Source organism: Terrapene carolina, unplaced genomic scaffold, assembly GCF_002925995.2.
Source record: "Terrapene carolina triunguis isolate 2854851 unplaced genomic scaffold, T_m_triunguis-2.0 Scaffold95, whole genome shotgun sequence".
Lineage (NCBI taxonomy): Eukaryota > Metazoa > Chordata > Testudines > Emydidae > Terrapene > Terrapene triunguis.
The window spans coordinates 8,555,960-8,579,421 of NW_020664446.1; the positions used below are offsets into that span (position 1 = coordinate 8,555,960).

At 44.0% G+C, this 23,462-nt stretch overlaps 1 protein-coding gene across 10 annotated transcripts in view; it reads left to right on the top strand.

Annotated features, from left to right (window-relative positions):
* Positions 1 to 23,462, top strand: part of ADD3 (adducin 3) — a 154,600-nt gene that overhangs the window by 122,295 nt on the left and 8,843 nt on the right. For all 10 annotated transcript variants that reach the window (XM_024204653.2, XM_024204662.2, XM_024204654.2 and 7 more), the window contains 9 exons: positions 1,932 to 2,083; positions 2,235 to 2,315; positions 3,867 to 4,016; positions 5,397 to 5,540; positions 5,630 to 5,728; positions 7,255 to 7,437; positions 13,671 to 13,928; positions 15,209 to 15,328; positions 16,734 to 16,823. In XM_024204653.2, the coding sequence (XP_024060421.2) occupies positions 1,932 to 2,083; positions 2,235 to 2,315; positions 3,867 to 4,016; positions 5,397 to 5,540; positions 5,630 to 5,728; positions 7,255 to 7,437; positions 13,671 to 13,928; positions 15,209 to 15,328; positions 16,734 to 16,823 (1,277 nt within the window). The remainder of the gene's footprint in view (positions 1 to 1,931; positions 2,084 to 2,234; positions 2,316 to 3,866; positions 4,017 to 5,396; positions 5,541 to 5,629; positions 5,729 to 7,254; positions 7,438 to 13,670; positions 13,929 to 15,208; positions 15,329 to 16,733; positions 16,824 to 23,462) is intronic.

Sequence of the window (23,462 nt, forward strand, 5' to 3'; positions counted from 1 at the left end):
AAAACTGGGTGACTGGGGGCAACAAAATAGCACATTGATAAATGCAAAGTAATGCACGTAGGCAAAAATAATTCCAACTACATGTATATAATGATGGGTTCTACATTAGCTGCCACCACTCAAGAAAGATCTTGGAGTCGTCATGGATAGTTCTCTGAAAATTTCTGCTCAATGCGCAGCAGTGGTTAAAAAGGTTAACAGTATTTTAGGGATTATAAGAAAAGGGATAGAAAGTATAATGCCACTACATAAATCCAGGGTGCACCCACACCTTGAATACTGTCTTGTTCCAGTCCCCCATCTCAAAAAGGATATAGTGGAACTGGGAAAGGTTCAGATAGTCAACAAAGATGACCACCAGTATGGAACAGCATCCATATGAGAAGAAACTAAAAAGACAAGAATTGTTCAACTTAGAAAAGAGATGATAGAGGGGGGGAGTATGATTGAGGCCTATAAAACCAGGAATGGTATGGAATAAGTGAATACAGAAGTGTTTTTTTTACCCTCTCCCACAATATGAAAAGCGGGGGTTACCCAATGACATTAATAGGCAGCAGGTTTAATACAAAGAAGAGGAAGTACTTTTTCACACAGTGCACAATTAACCTGTGAAAACTCATTGCCATGAAACTTTGTGATGGCCAAAAATATGGTTGACTTAAAAAAAGAACTAGATAAGTTCATGGAGGATAGGTCCATCGGTGGCTCTTAGCCAAGATGATCAGAGATGGAACCCCATGCTCAGGTGACCCTAAACATCTGACTTCCAGAAGCAGGGAGTAGAAGACGGGTGGATCACTCCAATTGCCATGTTCTGTACACTCCCCCTGAAGCTTTGGTACTGGCCACTCTCAGAGACCGGATACTGGACTAAATGGACCATCAGCCTGACCATGTGTGGCCGTTCTTATGTGTTGTGTTCTTAGGGGCCTGATTTTCAGCATTGTGAGCAGTTGCATCTCCCACTGAAATCCAATGGGAGCTGATAATACTCAACACTTCTATTATGTGACTTTGGACAAGTCACTTAAGGTCCAATTTACAAAGTGAGTGGCAGAAAGGAAAATAGAACCCAAATCTCCTGACTTCCAGTCCTGTGGACTATCCACTAAACTAGATGTTCTCAAACTGTTGTCCTTGAACCATTTGTTAGTGGATTCTGGAAAGGTGGCTGGTCATAAGGTACTAACTCTTCTTGTTTCTATCTGTTAAATCATATTAAAACATAGTATTTAATGTATTTTTAACTTTCCTAATAGTAACTTTCTATGTATTCAGATGTTGTAGTTGCCATAGGCATATTATGTATTTGTGAAGGGGAGAAGGAGTGGTCTTCACAGTCATAAACGAGCTAGGAGGTTCTCCATGATACAATTTCTCTATTAAAATGTGTTCTGTGCTATTAAACAGTTTGAGAACTTTTGCAGTAGTTCTTATATCCTCCCTCATGACATCCCTAGAACTAACTACAGTGACTCAGAATAAGAAATCTATTCAAATGGCTATTCAAGTCTGCAAAGCCCAGTAGGAGTGTTTTCAAATAGCTTGTAAATGTAGCTTAGCTCACCAGTACAGGAGGTCTTAAAACATTGGAATCTGTCCAGAAGCACATTATCTTGACACATAGGGATAGTTCAAATCTGAGTGGTGCTTCAAAGTAGTCCTCTGTCACTAATTCATCCTTCCTTTCTTCTCTCAAAATTTGGAGTCTTTCATATTATTTTAGGGTACGGCATCTAGGGCTTTATATTATAAAGGTTGCTAAGGCAGTCCTAGAAAGCATTACACCTCTGCTGCAAGCCTAGTCTAATGCTATTTATCTTTTGGCCAGAACTGAGATTCTATACTACTAATTTAGTATGCTGCTTTTGGAGAATCACAGAGAATTTAATTGTCCTATTTGCCACCTATTTTTTTTTTTCTTTCAGGCCTTGGAATGGTTACACCCATCAATGACCTACCTGGAATAGACACCACCTCATTTGTTAAGGGAGAAAAACTTACTCGTTGTAAGTTAGCCAGCCTGTACAGGTTGGCTGACTTGTTTGGATGGGCACACTTAGCAAATTCCTACATCACAGTGAGTATTTTGAAGAGTAAAATGATTACTTGCTTCTTTGTGTTTTCACCTGTATGTTTAAAATTAAACCATACAAAATTAAAATTAATTTTCCAAATGTTATTCAAGTAAATTCAATAATAAATCAGAAATCATTTTTCCTCCTTTGCAGGTAAGAGTAAGCAAAGAACAGGACCACATTCTAATCATTCCAAGAGGTCTGACTTTTTCTGAAGCTTCAGCCTCCAATTTGGTATGTGCTTCACTTACATTAATAATAATAATCACTGAGGTTTAGATTGTTTTCTTATAGTTTTGCAGCTAATGAAGTAGGATAGTGGCATCAGGTTTTTGTTTACCCGTTCTGAAATTCATATAAAATCATCTATTGAACAGCAGATTAACTTTTGGGATTACACAATCCTCTGCTCCTGAACACTTCTGTCCAGATTTCCGATCCACTTTCACTGCTCTGGTTCCACTAAAGCTTTAATGTTGTCCGGCAAGCTTTTTGTATTTTAGCTGGGCTCCCACCTGATCCACAAAAGCAAGTCAAATAGAATTTGTCACTACTTTATTAGTATAACAGCAACCTCTTATGAGTAATACATAGTGCTTTAATTTTCAAAGCACTTTGCATGCATCAATCCACATGACATCTTTGTCAGGAGTGAGGCATGTATTATCCCCATTTCACAATTGGAAAACTGGGAAACAAAGTTAATTGGTATAAGGGCTCTTAATTCAGTGTCTAGACTACCAAATTAGGCATCTCATGGTATGAAAGAACTGAAAAGTTTGTTACCCAAATCGTCACATCTACTGGTGAGTCTTGCTGACAATTAGTGGAAGGGAACAGAAGGTAGGGGCCACAATATGGTCAACTTCCAAAAGCAGAACCAAAAATTATAACCATAAGAACTGGATCTTGTATGCTTCTTTTATTGCCTCTGTTACGCTTTTCTCGCCCCTCCTTTCCCCCGCAACCGTTTGGGGATTTTTTTTTTTTTTATTTCCACGACTTTCCTTTAAAACGCTTTAATGGCAGTTGTTCTGAGATTGAATCTTTGTTTTCACATTACATTGTATTAAATTTTCAAGTTCAAATTTGAGAAATTAGGGGGTCTGATTTATAATATAACACACAGTACATTAATAGTTTGTAAAAATATGTAGTTCATCTGAAACGTTGATCTAAAATGTTCAGTTTTAGCATCTATTGCTCTTAACCATTTTAGTTTGAGAATTTATTTATAGGTATCTGAATGCTAAATATGTCTATACAGGTTGTGCTTTGAACAGAAGCTTGTTCTTTAAGGCTCTCACGCAGGCTTTCTACTCCAATTGAGTCTGCTTGATGTGCTATACTACCATCTCTTCCTTTAGCTAAGGGGCAGCCAGATCAAAGAGGAATTTCTTTCTGTTTATCAGGATCTGGCCTTTTTCATGGCTATTTCCACCATCTGGCAAGATCTTTAGCAGCAGGAGGATTTATATACTTAGTCCTGGCTGCCCTAATACTTCTAACCATTATTTTACTGATGAATCTGGTAAAAAGAAAATCTTAGCTTGTTTAGGAAAGATCAAACTAAGCACAAGTTTAAGATCAAATATGATAGCTGCTAAATTCATTCTGTTTCCTCTCCCCCTCCCTCCCATGATGGTACCTACTGAGCTATACATTTTTTGGTTTGGTTTTGGGTTTTTTTGTTGGGATTTTTTTTTTTTTTTCAGTTGGTTCATGGACAGTTAGTCATGGCCAACTTACAGTAGTTCCACAAGTTTCCTTTGTTTGATTTTCCAGGTTAAATTAAATATCTTAGGAGATGTAGTTGACCAGGGGAGTACCAATCTGAGCATCGACAATGCAGGATTCAGTCCACATGCTGCCATCTACTCCACGCGCCCTGATGTCAGATGTGTGATACACATACACACCCCTGCAACTGCAGCTGTAAGTCTGTACAGTTCCTAACGTGGCCTAAAGAAGAAACCGTTTCAAAATATGAAATATATTAAGATGTATATTATGAATGTAGACCTAGTGCAGGGGTTGGCAATGTTCGGCACGCGGCTCGCCAGGGTAAGCACCTTGGCGGGCCGGGCCAGTTTTATTTACCTGCTGACACGGCTGGTTCAGCCGATCGCGGCCCCCACTGGCCGCGGTTCGCTGTCCCGGGCCAATGGAGGCGACGAGAAGCTGCGGCCAGCACATCGCTTGCCCGCGCCGCTTCTTGATCCTGAGTGATCCGAGGGTGCTGAGCACTTTGCTGGAATGAGTCATGCATAAAATGAGGATCGGACCACCTCAGTCCTAGTGAAAGAGGAATACAGGTCTGCCTCATCTTATGCGGGGGTTCCGTTCCGCGGTTAGCGCGTAAAGCGAAAACCGCGTATAGCCAAAACCCCATTGAGTTCAATGGCGGGCGAAATCGCCCGCACTACAAGTATAGTATTAAAACTGTTGTTTTTCTCTTTTTTTTTTGTTTTTGTTTTTGCCGACAGCGTAAAGTTGAAATCGTGCATGTTAAATACGCGTAAGATGCGACAGACCTGTATGTACAATTTAGGCCAACGCTTATTTTAAATCATCTCAGTACTACATAATGTGTTCTAAGTCATGATGTAGATGATACTAATTGCATTTTTAAGAGGTTATATTATAACACTGTTCTGGGTGTCTCTCAAAAAGTTATAGCTAAACTAGAAGTTCAAAAAAGGGCAAAAATGAGTAAGAGGCTGGACTGAACTAACTAAGAGAAACAAGGAGATAAATCTGTATAGCATGGCTAGAGATGAGAAAACGAAGACATGACTGTGTACCAATATTTGAAGAGTGTAAACATCAGGAAGGAAGAAAAATTGTTGAGGGTTGATGTAGAGTGATGGGAATGAAGTGAGGAAACGATGCATTAATATCAATTGCCAGGGAAAACTTGCTTATGGTGCCATCTATTATGTGGCATAGTCCCCCAAGTGAAGTGGTAGCAGTGCTCTCACCGTATTTTAAACTAGACTGGATAAAGCACTAGAACAGTATCTACTCCATATTGAGACTCCTCTTATCTAGCCAGCATATAGCCAAGACTTCACTTTCATTTAAGAATATAGGTGGGACAGAGTAGTCGTGATCCACAGGTAGAGAACCCATGTACTGGAAAAATACTATAGGGAATAATCTACCACTAATATGGTGAATTTCTGGATGACCTAATAATTCAGTTATAACTTTGGAAGATTAACCAGGAAACTTATGGAACAGGGCACTTTTGTACAGAACTCTGGTTTAAATGTTTGTTTTCAGAATCTTAAAAGTGATCAATTTTCTTGACAGGTTTCATCTATGAAGTGTGGTATCCTTCCAATCTCTCAGGAGGCTCTGATTCTGGGGGATATTGCTTACTACAATTACCAAGGATCTCTTGATGAACAGGAAGAGAGAATTCAGCTTCAGAAGGTTCTTGGGCCCAGTTGCAAGGTAGTCAACCTTTATTCATGTTTTTCATTAATCATTTGCATGTACTGTACCAGTTTCTACCATTTAACATTAGTGTTTTCATTCACTAGGTTCTGGTCTTGAGAAATCATGGTGTGGTAGCCTTAGGAGAGACATTAGAGGAGGCCTTTCACTATATTTTCAATGTGCAGCTTGCCTGTGAAACACAGGTAAGAGAGATGCTTTGTCATTATTTAATTTCTGAAGGAAAGACTTGTGCCATAACGAGTTATTGCAATGGGTAGACCTGACTCCATAGGGAGGAAGCTCCATTATTGCAAAGTATTCAACAGAATCTCTGCTATTAGACGCAATATTTGTGTGGAACAGGAGTAGTCAATAGGTGGATCATTGGCCAAATCTGTACCGCCAGACGCTTTTAAACGGACCCCAAAATCTTTTTATTTACTTATCTTTTTTTTTTTTTTTTTAATTTTCTTCTTTGGAATCTTGGCTTTGCAATATCTCGACCAAGAAATTTGGACCTTGACAAAAAATAGACTACCCTGGTGTAGAAGTTCTGTGGGCTAAAGAGGAGACTTGTTTCTATTATAGAATGAAATTAAAAGCATGTTTCTGTTTACTTCTTTGTATGTGCACAGTTAGCAATATCAAAACCTCTCTGGGTATGAGCGTTAGTTTAGGCATCATATGTTGGCTTTGCTGTAGAGCACATTGTGTTCGCTTGAATGAGTTTGTCCCATGGGATAGTATCATTTATTAGAAAGCCGTCCTATTGCAGTGCAGCATTGCAACATGATACCATTTCATGAAAGTTATTTTGGGAGCCATTAATGTTTTGCCAACTAATCTGCTGAAAGCCAGGCAATCTGGGGGGAAATGTAGATGGATCTGTAATATTACAGGGCAAATCTGGAGTCCCTCTTCTCTAAATGCAGATCATCCATGTGAAACTGTAACAGTGCTTTCCACGGTGGACAGAGTAAACTTCAGGAGCCTGTGTCCAGGGGTGCATACTTCAGCACCCCACAAAGCATAGCTCCATGAACGTTCCCTGCAGGGCTGAACACCGTGACTGTTAGAGGAGCAGGAAGGAAACCGATCCATCGCTCCTTACTCTGCATAGAAATGGGACACACAGTCTGTGGATACCACTAGATCCTCTATGGTCTGATTGAAGAATTCCTTCCCCCCTCCACCCTCTGTCCTTGTGGAGATTCAAAGCACCCAACTCAATTATTCAAGCTCAGTATTGAGATGAGAAAAAGAGGATTTTCCACTAGCAGCACAAAGTTGAGGAGAATGGTGTATTACAAAATAAATTAAGCAGAATCCAGAAATCACTTGTTAGTTCTTATTAAGTAATTAATCAGACATACAGTTGCCTTTCTCTCCAGTGGTAGGGTACATCTGTATCAAGATTAAAGATATATTTCTCTGTCTTCTAAGGCTAAAAGTACATTGTTGCGCATGTAATAAATAATTGAAGTTTATTGCAATTACTCCTTTTAGAGCCATAATTATTAACTGATACTGACATTCCTACAATAGGAATCATTCTCTGCATGTCTTAATGTAGTTGTCATCATTGTAGTAAGAAGAAAAGTAACCTGAAAACATAATTGCAGCCAATTTTATGTTTATAGTTTTTCCCTTAAATTCAGACAAGCTGAGAATTCCACACCCAAAAAATTTATCTATAAAGAAACAGATTACTGTGTGTATATTGTTGCAGGTTCATGCATTAGCTGGTGCAGGTGGAATAGACAATCTTCTTATACTAGACCTGCAGAAGTACAAGCCTTTCACACACGCTCTGGTAGCAGCTGGAGGAGTTGGAGTTAATATGGGCTCCCAACAAAAATGGAAAGTTGGGGAGCTAGAGTTTGAAGCTCTCATGAGAATGCTAGACAACCTGGTAGGTACACAATTATAACAATACAAATGCAACCCTGGACAGTTTGAGTGCCTTTTACTCCTCAACTCTTTGTGGGTTTAGGCCCTAAGTAAAGGAATTGTCTGTTTGATTTTCTTTATAAACTTGAAAATGAAATGTGTAAATGAAAAGTAGTTTTTATTGAATATTTAATATCTCCTGTATCTGAACATTTGACTTAGTACCGAATATATCTTTTTTAAAAAATCTTTCCATATCTGAAGCCTAACACAGCAGAATAGTGAGAGCTGGTTAAGCTAAAATTTCTGTCAGGAGACTATGTCACAAAGGTTAATCATTTCTCTGTATAAAGCTGTATTGCTACAACATACATTTTCCAAACATCACCTTAGTAAATATACTTCGAAGCTTTCATTTTTATTTTGTTATGAATTGTAGTGTGTGTTTCTAACTTCTATCAGGTTTTATCTCTTTAATTTTTATGGACTTGGAAAAAATGAAGTTCAATACTAATTGTTCAAAATGTAACAAAATATTAATTTCAAAGTAAGTGATTTACTGATAAAGTAAAAGCAAAGCAAAAGAGGGTACCACTTGCATATTAGTGCAATGTATAGGACTCAGACATGAATTACGCTATGTGCTCAAGCAGGGAGGTTAGATGACCCCTTGCTTTCCTGTGTGGACTACCTATATCACAGGTCACAACACAGCAACCAGGGTATCGCCCCCGCAAGCAACTGCTCCCCCTTTCGCATGGGTGGGCAGGGAGTGGGATGTGGGTGGAGCTGGAGCTCCACTGGACGTGCTGGCCAACACAGCTCAGCTGGCATGGAGGGGCAGTAGGGTGACCAGATGCTAAGTGGAAAATATTGGGACCGCCGCAGGGGGGGCGCCTTTTTAATTGTTACACTCACCCGTCCGGGTCTTCGGTGGCAATTCGGCGGAGGATCCTTCAGTCGCTGACGGTCTTCGGCGGCATTTCGGCAGCAGGTAATAAACATTGCTGCCAAAAACAGAAGCACCCGCTGCCAAAATGCCACTGAAGACCCGGAGGGGTGAGTGGGGGGGGGGGGGGGAAACAAACGCCGGAAACAAAATATCAGGACAAATGGCATCCCGACTGTACTTCGGTTGGGACGTGGGACAAACTCCTCAAAATCGGGACGGTCCTGATTTTATCGGGACGTCTGGTCACCCTATGGGGCAGAAAAAGGACTGGTAGAACTTACTTCTTTCTCTCCATGCTCCTCTCCTCCCCCTCTTCCCCCATCCCCACCCCCCCAATGGAGCAAGGGCTAAGCAAAAATCAAATGATGACTGTCACCATTTGGTCCTTGCTCTGCTTCTGTGCTGCCCCTTACTCAGGGCAGAATTCCAGAGGCCAATTTAGCTCAAACTATATCGTTACTTCTTCTTCGAGTGATTGCTCATGTGTATTCCACAATAGGTGTGCGTGCTCGCCATGTGCACCGGTGCCAGAATTTTTTCCCCTAGCAGTACCCGTAGGGGGGAGCACCCCCTGCGACCTCTAAAGTGGCACTTGCCTAGCGGGTATAAGGGGAGCTGCGCGCTTCCCCCCACCCTCAGTTCCTTCTTGCCACCAATGAAGGTGCCTTGGAACTGCTCTGCTCCAGCTTTGCTGTAACTCGTCCCCAGAACTGTTTGTTTGTTTAGTACCTGTAGTTAGTTAGCGTAGTTAGTTTAGTTAGTCAGTGAGCCCGGGCCGGGGCATGCCCTGAGCCCCGGGATTTAAGTCGTGCGTTTCTTGTTGGCGTTCTATGCCAAGAAGCGACCCGCACACAGACTGTTTGCGCTGCTTGGGAGAAACCCATATCAGCGACAGGTGCAAGATTTGCAAATCGCTTAAGCCTTGGACCAAAAGAGAAAGGGACATTAGGCTCCGAGCCATTCTGATGGAGTCGGTGCTGACCCCAACCCCAGCACGCCACTCCGAGCCGGTACTGGGCACCGCGGTGTCAGTACACGGCGATCCGCCGGTGCCATTGACCATCGGCATCGCTCCCCGTCCACGGGGCACACCAAGAGGGCCAAGAAGACCCCTCGGTGCCACTGCGAGGAGGGAAAGTCTGGGACAGAGGCTAGGCCCATGTCGGGCAGTCCTCGATCCCCACCGGGCCCTAGGCCTCCGACTCACGTAGAGCGGAGTAGCCCGGCCCCTTCGGAACAGGCCTCTCCAGATGTCCGGATGCCATCCACGCCCGAAGCCCTCTAGGTGGCCCGGGACATCTTGTCCATGCTGGTGCCCGGAGCGCCGCCGATGTCAGCCCCATGCTCCAGAGGCAAGCCTCCGCTGGGATCTTTGCAGAAACAGATACAAGGCTGCATGGCATGAAGGACTCCCGCATGACCCTCCAGATCCTGGGTCTCTATGTCCCGGCTCTGGCAAAACCTAAGTTCAAGCCACAGCAGACTCTGACCCGGGCCGTCCTCCCGAAGTACGAGGCCGCCTATAAGAAGCAACGGGACTATAGGAGACACCCTCACAGGCAGCCTCGGCCTGCCCCCCAGCCTGTACCCTCCAAGGGCAAGCAGGCAGGGAAAAGGCAATTTTGATGGGATGCTTGGGGGCAACCTGCCAGTCCTCATTAGGGATCCAACCCCAATAAAGCTTCCCTTCTCCAACCGGTTGTGTGCTTTTCTTCCGGAATGGTCTCGACTCACTTCAGACGGATGGGTCCTCAACGCCATCTCCCAGGGTTACACCCTCCAGTTTACCTCCTCCCCACCCAACCACCCGCCGCCCCCATCCCTCCTGGGGGACCCCTCGCACGAAGCTCTGCTCGAGCAGGAGATGGAGCGACTCTTAGGACTAGGAGCGATAGAGGCGGTGCCCGAGGAGTTCATGGGCAAGGGGTACTACTCCCGTTATTTCCTTATCCCAAAGGCCAAAGGGGGTCTCAGGCCCATACTGGACCTACGGCGTCTGAACAAGCCCATGGTGAAGCTCAAGTTCCGCATGGTTTCCCTGGCCTCCATCATCCCCTCCCTGGATCTTGGGGACTGGTACGCTGCCCTCGATCTACAGGACGCGTACTTCCACATCCACATATTCGAGGGGCACAGGCGCTTCTTCCGTTTTGTGGTGGGACAGAATCATCACCAATTTATGGTCCTCCCGTTTGGGCTGTCCGCTGCCCCCAGGGTATTTACAAAATGCATGTCGGTGGTAGTGGCCTACCTCAAACGGCGGGGGGTACAGATATTTCCCTATCTGGACAATTGGCTTGTCAAGGGCACCTCCCGGTCGCAGGTGAGGGATCACGTGGCGCTCCTCTTGTCCACGTGCACCACCTTGTGCCTACTGGTAAACAACACCAAGTCCACGTTAGTCCCGGTCCAACACGTAGAGTTTATTGGGGCGCTCCTAGACACAGTATCGGCCAGGGCCTCTCTCCCGCCAGACAGGTTCGAGACCCTGAAAGGTCTCATCGACTCGGTCACAAGGTTCCCGGTGACAACAGCCAGGGTTTGCTTGCAGCTCTTGGGTCATATGTCGGCGTGCATGTACGTGGTCTGTCACGCCAGACTCAGGATGAGGCCCCTCCAGCTCTGGTTGGCCTCGAATTTCTCCCAGGCCATGGACAGGATGGACAAGGTCCTCACTGTGCCGGACGCTGTGGTTACCTCCCTGCAATGGTGGTCCACCCCAGACAACGTGGTCCAACGGGTCCCGTTCAAGGACAGGGCCCCGTCGCTGGAGCTGGTGTCCGATGCGTCGGACCTGGGTTGGGGGGCCCATGTGGGGAACTTTCAGACCCAAGGCCTGTGTTTGACTCAGGACCTGACCCTACACATAAACAGCAAGGAGCTCAGAGCGGTGCGACTGGCATGTATGGCCTTCTATTTGCAGTTGGAGGGCAAGGTAGTCAGGGTCCTCACGGAGAACATGGCCTCGATGTTCTATATCAACAGGCAAGGCGGGGCCCGCTCCTCTGCCCTCTGCCTCGAAGCCCTCAGGCTGTGGGACTTCTGTATAGCCCATGACATCCACCTGAAGGCCTTCCACTTACCGGGCGCCCGAAACGAGAGGGCGGATTGCCTGAGCAGGGACTTCTCCTCACAACACGAGTGGTCCCTCCACCTGGAAGTGGCCCACCAGATCTTCCAAAGGTGGGGAACTCCCCAGGTGGACCTATTTGCGACTTGGCAGAACCGGCGATGCCCCCGGTTCTGCTCCGGGGGGGGCCTAGGGAGGGGCGCTATCTCCGATGCCTTTCTCCTGTCCTGGTCGGGTCAGCTTCTCTACGCCTTCCCCCCCGTCCCCTCTAATCAGCAGGGTCCTGGAGAAGATAATCGGACAAGTCCCGGGTCCTCCTGATTGCCCAGGCAGTATTGGTACGGGACCCTCACGGGCCTGCCACTCCGCCCGGACCTGCTCTCACAGGACCAGGACCGCCTCCTCCATCCCAACCTAGCGGCTCTTCACCTCACGGCGTGGCTGCTCAATGGTTAGGTGGAGAGGAAAGGACATGCTCAGAGCAAGTTCAGCGCGTCGTCCTCCTTGAAAGTAGACAGCCCTCCACTCGCCGCACTTATTTGGTGAAGTGGTCCCGATTTTCTAGGTGGGTGGCAGACCAAGGTGTCTCCCCGGTGACCACCCCGATCCAGCTTATCCTTGATTACCTCCTCCACCTGAGGGCCCAGGGCCTGGCGCCCTCATCCGTCAAGGTGCACCTGGTGGCCATATCGGCCTTCCATCCGCCGGTGCAAGGACACACGGTGTTTTCCCATGCTATGACTGGCTGGTTCCTTAAGGGTCTAGACCATCTTTTCCCATATTCTAGACCCCTGGTTTCACAGTGGGACCTGAACCTGGTGTTGGCTCGTCTCAAGGGGCCCCGTTTGAACCACTGGCCACTTGTTCCTGGTCTCACCTCTCGTGGAAGGTAGCCTTCCTGGTTGCTATCACGTCGGCCTGGCGAGTCTCAGAGCTCAGGGCCCTGACCTCCGAACCACCACACACGGTCTTTCATAAGGACACGGTCCAGCTCCGCCCACACCCCGCGTTCCTCCCAAAGGTGGTCTCTACCTACCACATGGGTCAGGACATTTTTCTACTGGTCCTCTGCCCCAAGCCTCACGCATCCAGTGAGGAACGCCGCCTCAACATGCGGCAGGCTCTGGCTTTCTACCTCGAGTGGACTAAGCCGTTCAGAAAGTCCTCGCAACTGTTTGTGGCCTGGGCTGAGCGCACGAGGGACCAGCCGATTTCCACTCAGCGGCTTTCCAATCGGATCACTTTGTGCGTCCGTTCCTGTTATGAGCTGGCAGGCGTTCCCCAGCCACCCATTGTGAGGGCACACTTGACCTGGGCACAGGCCTCGTCGGCTGCCTTCGTGGCCCACGTCCCCATCCAGGACATTTGTAGGGCCGCCATGTGGTCGTCAGTTCACACGTTCACCTCGCACTATGTGATCGTCTCCCAAACCAGGGATGACACCAGGTTTGGCAGGGCTGTCCTCCGTCCTGGGAACTTGTGAACTCCTACCCACCTCCAACAGATATAGCTTGGAATCACCTATTGTGGAATACACATGAGCAATCACTCGAAGAAGAAAAAACAGTTACCTTTTCCGTAACTGGTGTTCTTCGAGATTTGTTACTCATGTCTACTCCACGTCCCACCCTCCTTCCCCTCTGTTGGAGTTGTCTGGCAAGAAGGAACTGAGGGTGGGGGGAGCGCGCAGCTCCCCTTGTATCGCACCAGGCAGGCGCCACTCCAGGCGCTCCCCCCCTACGGGTACTGCTAGGGGAAAAACTTCCGGCACCGGTGCACGTGGCGAGCACTCACACCTATTGTGGAATAGACATGAGCAACACATCTCGAAGAACACCAGTTAGGAAAAGGTAACTTTTTTTCCATCAGAAGGGAAAAGTTACCTTTGTTGGCTCTTGAATGGAGGAGGGAATTGACCATTATAAACTTCCACCGATTATTCTTAATCCTGCCGGATTGCACTGTTCATAAGGGAAGTGGAAAGACTGTCAAATATGTGAAAAACTGCAGTTATGTGAAATTTTGATTGTCTGCTATGATGCTGACTGTAAAGGGTTTTTTATAAATCAATAAACGAAAAATATTTTGAAGACGGATACCCCACACCTCTTACTTGGATGAGTGCAGATAGTTCATATAATACATGCACAGTGGTAAAAACTTGCCATAATTTCTTGTTGTTTGGGGGATTATTGGTTGATCTTTTTTTTTTTTTTCCTCCTTAACTCCTCAGGGATACAGAACTGGCTATGCGTATAGGCAACCTCTAGTCAGAGAAAAACCCAGGCACAAGAGTGACGTTGAGATCCCAGCCACTGTGACTGCCTTTTCTTTCGAAGATGATTCAGTTCCACTTTCCCCCCTCAAATTCCTAGCACAAAGACAACAGCGAGAAAAGACAAGATGGCTGAACTCTCCAAATACATACTTGAAAGTGAACGTGCCTGAAGAGTCTTGGAATGGAGAGACTAGTCCCAGAACTAAGATAACGGTAGGAAGCTATTTTTGGTAGTTGGCTTGTTCTTCCTGTACCTGAGAGAAAGTGAATTATACAGAGTTTATATCACTAAATCTGGCCCACTTCCAAAATCCTTTTTAGCTGGATTATCTAATTAGTTAAAAGCTAGCAAACAAGAAGATAGGCTTGTCTGAGATTGAACGTGAGAATAGCTGCTGCACTGATATGCCCTTTCTGTTTGGGGGAATTTTGGTGATAGAAAAAGGGATAGCTTTGTTATCCAGTCTTTGATTGATTTCCTCTTCCTTATTGGTTCTTGTAATAGGAGCTTTTTTGTTGTTGTTGTACTGCATATTGCATGCTAAGAATTACCCATGTATCCACTGTAGTGTCTCTCATTTTCCCCCCTCTATGTTGGGGCCTCTCCATCCCCACAAGCTATCTTTTTCCAAGCTAAATCAATCTCTCCATGCTTGTTGGGTCTAGGTCACTGTCACTATCTCTGGTCAAAGACAACTGATCAGGACTTTCTTTAGAGCCCATTAACACCACCTGTTAACATATGTCTCTGAATGATGTGCAGGACTTCCTTCTCCCAGGACTAAGTATGTTGCCTCCACCACATTCCCAACCAGCTAGGGGAGAGATCAGGTCTCTTGCAAAGCGGTGCCTAGTAGAGGTATCCCATTTGCTTTACACCTGATCCCAGTTGCATAAAACATAGATTAAAAGCAGCAGCAGCACCACCTGGTGGTAGTTAACCAATTTCTCTGTTCCTTTAGTTTGGTAGATATACCATCAATGGCAGGCTTATGTTAAACTTTGCTTAAAAAGGAAAAATCCCAATATGAAACCTGCAATTAGCAGAGGTAGGAGATTACAGTACAAATCGAGTAAGAGGAAGAGAGAACCAATTCTGGAGCCATTAGATGCTGCATTAATGGAATAAAAAGTTCAGTGGTCTTTATCCCTTTTATACAGGTAAAAGCGATCCTTTCTAAACGTAATCATGTTAATATCATTTTGTAGTTCTGTATCATTTTTCAAATGAGCTTTTCAATTTTTTACAGTCATTTAGTTAAACCTGCCTTGTGTGAATATCGTGAGGTAAGTATTACATCCATTTACAAGTTTGTAAGCTGGGACACAGAACGGTTTAATAAATTGGCAATGAGCTCTTAGTGAGTGACTAGCAGAGCTGCAAATAGAACCTAGGAGTCCTTGCTCCTCCTCCTAACCACTAAACCATGCTCTTTCCAATGGCCACATTCTTCCCCTTTTTTTCGCCTAACATCTAAACATTTTTCTTTAAGTGGATGAAAGCTGAAGACTCCGCCAAGATTAGTGGAGGAACTCCAATCAAAATTGAAGATCCTAACCAATTTGTGCCTCTAAATACAAACCCAAGTGACGTGTTAGAAAAGAGGAATAAGGTAGGAAATGATTAATGAAAAAATCTGTAACAATACCTTGAATTATTTACAGGTACCAGATATATATTCTAAGTCAGCAGTCAAGTGGTCATTAGAAACAGTAATAAAATGGTTTACTGAAAATATCCTAGCTTTACCAAAATGTTTTTTGGGGTTTTTTTTAAGTTCCACATGCTATTGGAATTGAATAATAAAACTGGTAGCACCTTGATTATAATACTTAGCTGGATGATCAGCAGTTACTCTGGGAATGACAGATCAGAGATGGCCCCAAACTGTAACACTTGGCTTAGCACAAAACTTAGTGTGGGCTGTAGCCCACGAAAGCTTATGCTCTAATAAATTTGTTAGTCTCTAAGGTGCCACAAGTACTCCTGTTCTTTTCACAAAACTTAGTGGAAGTTTGAATCTAGATCTGAACTGAACAGCTCTGAGCCATTTCTCTTATGTTGTAGGTACCCTTTCTCAAAAAACTGCAGAAATACTCATTAAAATGTTGCATAGGTAGTTTCTGGGAATTAATATTTATTTTAAATGTACATAACTAATAAATATCATGAATATGAAAAGCAGCCATTTTCAGAAAGCTGACCCAAAGTCCACCCCAGGCATGATTATTTTGCTAGACATGTAATGCTGTTTCTGTGAAATTATGGGATTTACCTTACTTGGAGTCTTTTAGGGGTTAAATGGCCATATTACCATCCCTGAGGACTGAATATGATTGAGAAGGAGCAACTCCCTTCCTCAAAAAGGATAAATAGAACAATGCCCTGTAATCACCCAGACACTGATTTGGACTACTGTTATCAGTCCCAGTCACTAAGCTTTCTCTTCCCAGGCAGAGTCACAAGCCTTACTGTCTCAAAGAGAGAGGGGCTAGAGTCCTGGGGTGGTTTTTTGTTTGGTTTTTTCATTAGTTAAATATTGACAGTGTGCATCATTGCCATGTAGATAGGGCTGCTGGTTGAGGAAAGTAGCAAATTATTCAAGTGGGGCAAATTCTACCAATACTTCTGTGACCACACATGTTATTGACCCATTGGCAACTGAGCCTGTGTGATTCTACCTCACAAGGGAGGAAGGCAGATTCAGATGGTGTGCAGTCACTCTGCAGAGCTCACCTCGACCGGGGTCCCATACATGGTGGCTCACAACGGGTGCAGGTGCTGGGGTTGGGACGAGGGTGAATCTTTAGTGGTGCTGAAGTGGGGTCATAGGATCAGCAGGTACTGTGCAGTCAGAGGCAGGGGGCACCTTATCCCAGAGTAGAGCAGTACAAAGTCCAGTGCTCCAGTTGTGCTCCATTGCCCAATATGTTGGCCATACAAAGTTGATGGTGGGAAAGGGTTTGCTATATAGGGACAATAGATGCTTCAAATAACATTTGTCTTTTTCCGTGTAGATTCGTGAGCAAAACCGATATGACTTAAAGACAGCAGGACCACAGTCTCAATTACTTGCTGGGATTGTTGTGGATAAAAAACCTAGTCCAGTAAGTGTACATCATGACTTGGGTTTAATTCACTGCCTTAAATGGGTTCTATCAATCTTTCTTTCAGACTTGAAGGTTTGGTCTTTTCTTTTTAAATGCTTTTTTGTTAAATGTGACATGAAAATACTATATCTAAGCTGGGAGATATTTTAGTCATTCACAATACAAGTTTTTATCTACAATGTTTTTTAAAAAAAAAAAAAAAAACACATCTGGGAGGCTTCTAGTTACTCAGGGTTTGTCTACACCTAAAACACTACAGCAACACAGCAGCAGCACTGCAGCTATGCCGCTGAGGTGCTTCAGTGTAGACTCTCTCTACAGCAACAGGAGAGGTTAATCCTCTTCCCCGAGAGGTGGTAGCTAGGTCAATGGAGAACTACTCATAGCTCCTAATAGGGCTATGAAACTCACTGCCATAAGACATCATTCAGGCCAAGAATTTAGCAAGATTCAGATAGGGATTGCACACTTGTATAGCTAAAAAGAGTATGCAATGTTCTAGCTAATGCTAACAAGAAGAGTTTTGGAAGAGAGATGATAACTCATGATTCAGGATTTAAGACTGTCCCTAACTACTAGTGGTTAGGATGAATCCTTCATGGGGGGACAGTGTGATGGGGTCCCCAGCATACAACTGGAACTGTGGGACTGTTGAGCCCTCTGTCCCACCAACCTGGGGTATCCCTCTCACCCTGTGATGTTGGTAAGCTACAAACCTCTGGTAGGCACTGCACTCTCACTGATATCCACAGGCAGGGACCCACCCAACTGAGTTACATGAATGCTTCTCCCAACCACTCATGAACCAACCAATAGAGAGGCTCCAGCCAATTCTCCCCAGCCTCACTCCCCCCCACAACTCACCACCTGGAAACACATCTGGAGAATAAAGACTTTGAACTGGGGAGGGTGGTCCCAGGCTGGAAGGCAGTTCCAGCCTGTGTATTGAAGATCTGTGACCCATTTGTACCATTTGTCAGGGAGCAGCACTGCTTGATTCAAATCCTGCTTAGTTTATAGAACTCAGACTGCGAATTTATTTTATTTCTTAGGTAACCAACTTTGATCTCTGTGCTTGCTACTTATAATCACTTAAAATCTGTCTCTCTGTAGTTAATAAATCTGTTCTGTATTTTACCTAAAACAGTGTGTTTTGGTTGAAGTGCTTGGGAAATCTCAGGTCAGTTTATAAAGGCTAATGTGTGTCCTCTCCACATCGAGGGAGGGGCGGACTGGGTAATGAACTTACACTGGCCAGGCTTCTGACCAGTGCAAGGCTGGGGATCTGTGGGCGAATTGGCTGGAGCCTCTATTGTTGGTTCATGAGTGGTTGGCAAAGTGTTCATGTAACTCAGTTGGGTGTGTCACTGCCTGTGGATGTCTGTGTAAATGCAGAACCTGTCAGAGGTTTGTAGCTTGGCAACAGCATCACAGAATGAGAGGGATACTCCAGGTTGTGGGGACAGAGAGCTCAGCGGTCCCACAGTCCAAGTTTCACCCTGGGCACCCCATCACAGACACATTACTTCACATTGGCCTACTTTAGGGTTTCTTCAACCTTCCTCTGAAGCATCTGGTGTTGGACCCTGTCAGAGAGAGAATATTGGACCATATGGAATGTATGGCAATTCCTATGTCCTTATGAACTCAAACTAATTTCACAGGGAGGTTCTGACTGACAGAAAGCTTCACCATCTTGTTCTTTTTCCTCTCTCAATTCATTTACTTTACAGGGCTAATAAGTTTACTCATGATGACAAAGAATAACCCCCTTTACTCCTGGGGGAATTCTTCCACAGATTTCTTGGCTGCCCTGCAGAAAAATGGGGAAGCAAAGAAATCTGTGGGGAACACACACCCCTTCTGCAGCAGTATCCATTTGGTGTTCAACTTCTTACTGCCTTCTCTTTGGACATGGGGACCCCTCATATTCTTTCTACTCATACATACCTGTCAGAAGCTCAACACTAGTAACCAGTCTAGATGGAGGGGCTATGTGGCAGTGAAGTGCAGCAGGCCAGGATCCAGACTGGAGGACTCCTTTGCAGAAATAGGTCCAAATCTCCTCCTCAGTGAGTGAATAATTTTTACTGATGCTACTTGTAAGAGCTCACATGATCTACATAAACAGTGAGATGGACAACTAACATTAGATACACTTGTACTATAACCAAGTGCATAGGTAGTGTGAGCAGCTATTTATTTATTTTTTTTGCATGGTCACTTTTCACTTGATCAAAACAGCAGAGATGCGTAGCTCTCTTCATTAGTCTGGGTACGATGATTTTGTTTCGTGGGTGGTAGTTTTCTTTTCACTTTTTATAACTAAATTTATAAACCAATCAGACCCAGAAATAGAAAGCTGTAGTACATATTAGTAATTTAGTATCCTGCTAACCATATCTGTAGCTATTAGCAATGTGATAAATTACAACATTGGCCTAATTCATATAAAATTAGCCACACTAGAAGTCATCTCACAATTTTGTTTGTTGTTCCCAAAATATATATATAATAAATACGGTTACAATACAAACTATTTATGGAATCTCCATCATTAGGGATTTTTAAGAGCAGGTTGGACAAACACCTGTCAGGGATGGTCTAGATAATACTTAGTCCTGCCATGAGTGCAGTGGACTGGACTAGATGACCTCTCGAGGTCCCTTCCAGTTCTGTGATTCTGTTCTATGATTCTATTTGCAACAATGTATATGATTAAGGATTTGTAAATGTGTGATGTCTAGCTCTTGCTGCTACTTATTTTTGTATATGTATGTGTATTGTATATTTATATTTTAATCTCTGAAAATTGTTAATAAAAATTAATTGCAAAAAAGGACCAAATGTTTACAAATACTGTAGGGAATAGTGCTGAATTGCCATGAGGGTGGACAAGATGGTCTTAATCATTCTTTTCCACCTGTAACTTCTGTGATAGCAAAAAGAGCGTGAGATTAAAATGAGTAAGACTCACATAATCGTATACAACTGTAGTAAAGAAATGTCATGAATCATAGAAGATTAGGGTTGGAAGAGACCTCAGGAGGTCATCTAGTCCAACCCCCTGCTCAAAGCAGAACCAAACCCCACTAAATTATTCCAGCCAGGCCTTAAAAACCTCTAAGGTTGGAGATTCCACCACCTCCCTAGGTAACCCATTTCAGAGCTTCACCACCCTCCTAATATCCAACCTAGACCTCCCACACTGCAACTTGAAACCATTGCTTCTTGTTCTGTCATCTGCCACCACTGAGAACAGCCGAGCTCCATCCTCTTTGGAACCCCCCTTCAGGTAGTTGAAGGCTACTGTCAAATCCCCCCTCACTCTTCTCTTCTGCAGACTAAATAAGCTCAGTTCCCTCAGCCTCTCCTCGTAAGTCATGTGCCCCAGCCCCCTAATCATTTTCATTGCCCTACACTGGACTCTCTCCAATTTGTCCACATCCTTTCTGTAGTGGGGTGCCCAAAACTGGACTCAATACTCCAGATGTGGCCTCACCAGTGTCGAATAGAGGGGAATAATCACTTCCCTTGGTCTGCTGGCAATGCTCCTACTAATGCAGCCCAATATGCCATTAGCCTTCTTGACAACAAGGGCACACTGTTGACTCATATCCAGCTTCTCATTCACTGTAATCCTCAGGTCCTTTTCTGCAGAACTGCCGCTTAGCCAGTCGGTACCCAGCCTGTAGCACTGCCTGGGATTCTTCCGTCCTAAGTGCAGGCCTCTGCACTTGTCCTTGTTGAACCTCATCAGATTTCTTTTGGCCCAATCCTCCAATTTGTCTAGATCACTCTGGACCTATCCCTACCCTCCAGCGTATCTACCTCTCCCCCCAACTTAGTGTCATCCGCGAACTTGCTGAGGGTGCAATCCATCCCATCATCCAGATCATTAATGAAGATGTTGAACAAAACCGGTCCCTGGACCGACCCCTGGGGCACTCCACTTGATACCGGCTGCCAACTAGACATTGAGTCATTGATCACTACCTGTTGAGCCCGATGATCTAGCCAGCTTTCTATCCACCTTGTAGTCCATTCATCCAATCCGTACTTTTTTAACTTGCTGGCAAGAATACTGTGGGAGACCATATCAAAAGCTTTGCTAAAGTCAAGATATATCACATCCACCGCTTTCCCCATATCCACAGACCCAGTTATCTCATCATAGAAGGCAATCAGGTTGGTCAGGCATGATTTTCCCTTGGTGAATCCATGTTGACTGTTCCTGATCACCTTTCTCTCCTCCAAGTGCTTCAAAATGGATTCCTTGAAGACCTGCTCCATGATTTTTCCAGGGACTGAGGGGAGGCTGACCGGTCTGTAGTTTTCCCGGATTCTCCTTCTTCCCTTTTTTTGAAGATGGGCACTATATTTGCCTTTTTTCAATCGTTCGGGACCTCCCCCGATCACCACGAGTTTTCAAAGATAATGGCCAATGGCTCTGCAATCACATCAGCCAACACCCTCAGATGCATTAGATCCAGACCCATGGACTTGTGCATTTCCAGCTTTTCTAAATAGTCCTTAACCAGTTCTTTCACCAATTAGGTGAACTTTGTCAATAAAATCAAGTACTACTTTTGTCCACTATCTCTAGTAATGCATTAGATAATTAACTTAGAACCATGTATCGATTGACCATGTTTAGGAGCAAGAAGGACTTCCAGTTCTGTGGTGATAATTTGTTACCTCCTTGCACGCATACCTCTGATTTTTCTTTAGCACAATTGTATTTATTTCTGAATTATACAGATGGCCCTAATTATGCATAATTTTCCATGCCTTGGTAGATAAACATAGAAAATCCTCTTATTCTGACAATGATCTCGTGTCATTATTTTTTGAGTGCAGCTGTCCCACAATGTTTGGGGTTATGCCTATTTCCTCACTTTTGTTCCCTATACTCTTGAAATGGTACTCCATTTTTTTTCTTTTGTTATGTAGTGTAAGTGAATGTCCTCTTATTGACTTGAACACTGTTTTCAGAACAAAACAACCACTCAATTTCTCCATCTCTTATTTCATAAAATGGAACTTGAGAGCAGTTTGCTTGCTGTAGAACAATCATAAAATTATATTGAAGTGTAGATGGAGGAATTATACACTTCTTATTGTAGGAATTGTAATAAGCGAGGACTGAATAACTCAGACTCCATATTCCTGTAAATTACTGATGTAAATCTAGCCTGGGTTGATAGTGAAGTCCTGCTATTTTGATCGTTGTCAAGTGGCCAGTGTAAAATAAGTTATTCTTGATTAAACTCTGTGTAGAGAGAGGTCCCCATTTCAGTGGTGCTTTTGTTAGAATTCTCAGCAGAATGAGCAAATATTAACTAAATAAAGAGTTATCGCTCTTAGAGGTTGACCCTACAGAAGAGAGTTTGGGCACCGTGGTGAGAAAGGAAGGAAGCTCACAAAGCTTCATTGTCTATAGGCAGGGGTCGGCAACCTTTCAGAAGTGGTGTGCCGAGTCTTCATTTATTCACTCTAATTTAAGGTTTCGCGTGCCAGTAATATAATATAATATAATATATGGAGATATACCTATCTCATAGAACTGGAAGGGACCTCGAAAGGTCATCGAGTCCAGCCCCCTGCCTTCACTAGCAGGACCATTTTAATGTTTTTAGAAGGTCTCTTTCTATAAGTCTATAATATATAACTAAACTATTGTTGTATGTAAAGTAAATAAGGTTTTTAAAATGTTTAAGAAGCTTCATTTAAAATTAAATTAAAATGCAGAGCCCTCCGGACCGGTGGCCAGGACCCAGGCAGTGTGAGTGCCACTGAAAATCAGCTTGTGTGCCGCCTTCAGCACACGTGCCATAGGTTGCCTACCCCTGGTCTATAGGTGTTCTGTAGATTAGAATTTTGCGTGAGATTTTCAAACATGCATGCATGATCGAGGAGTACAAGTTCCTGAAAGTCAGTGCAACTTATAGTCTTGAGTCACTTAGCATTTTTGAAAATCCCACCTTTAGCATCCAGTCGCTATCAATCAGACATTTTTCTCAAGTATTAAAATTCACTTTTGTAAAAATGAATTATGAGATAAATCCATTGATTGAAATGGACAAAATGGCATTTTCAAAAGAGCTTAGATATTTGGACCACAGTTCACCAAAGCATTTATGTATGTACTTAAGTGCTTTAATAAATTGGCACCTTGGTGGGTAATCTGAGATCTTATACAATAAGCCACTGGTTCTCAAACTTTTGTACTGGTGACCCCTTTCACATAGCAAGCCTCTGAGTGCAACCCCACCTTATAAATTAAAAACACTTTTTAATATATTTAACACCATTATAAATGCTGGAGGCAAAGTGGGGTTTGCGGTGGAGGCTGACAGCTCGTGACCCCTTGAGGGGTCCTGAACCCCAGTTTGAGAACCTCTGCAATAAGCAATCAATTAATGCCTGTTGCCACTTTATATCAACAACAATAGATCAGTCACTGGAAGTCTCACCTAGTAGTTGCTTGAAGTAAGTCACCACAAGTAAACTTTCTGATTATTTGAATTTAATACCCAAACCCACAGTATTTAAATAAGCAAATGTTTATAACATGCTTGGAAGCAAATGCTTATTAATTGAGGCAATTCCAATTTGATTATTTGTTTTTGTATT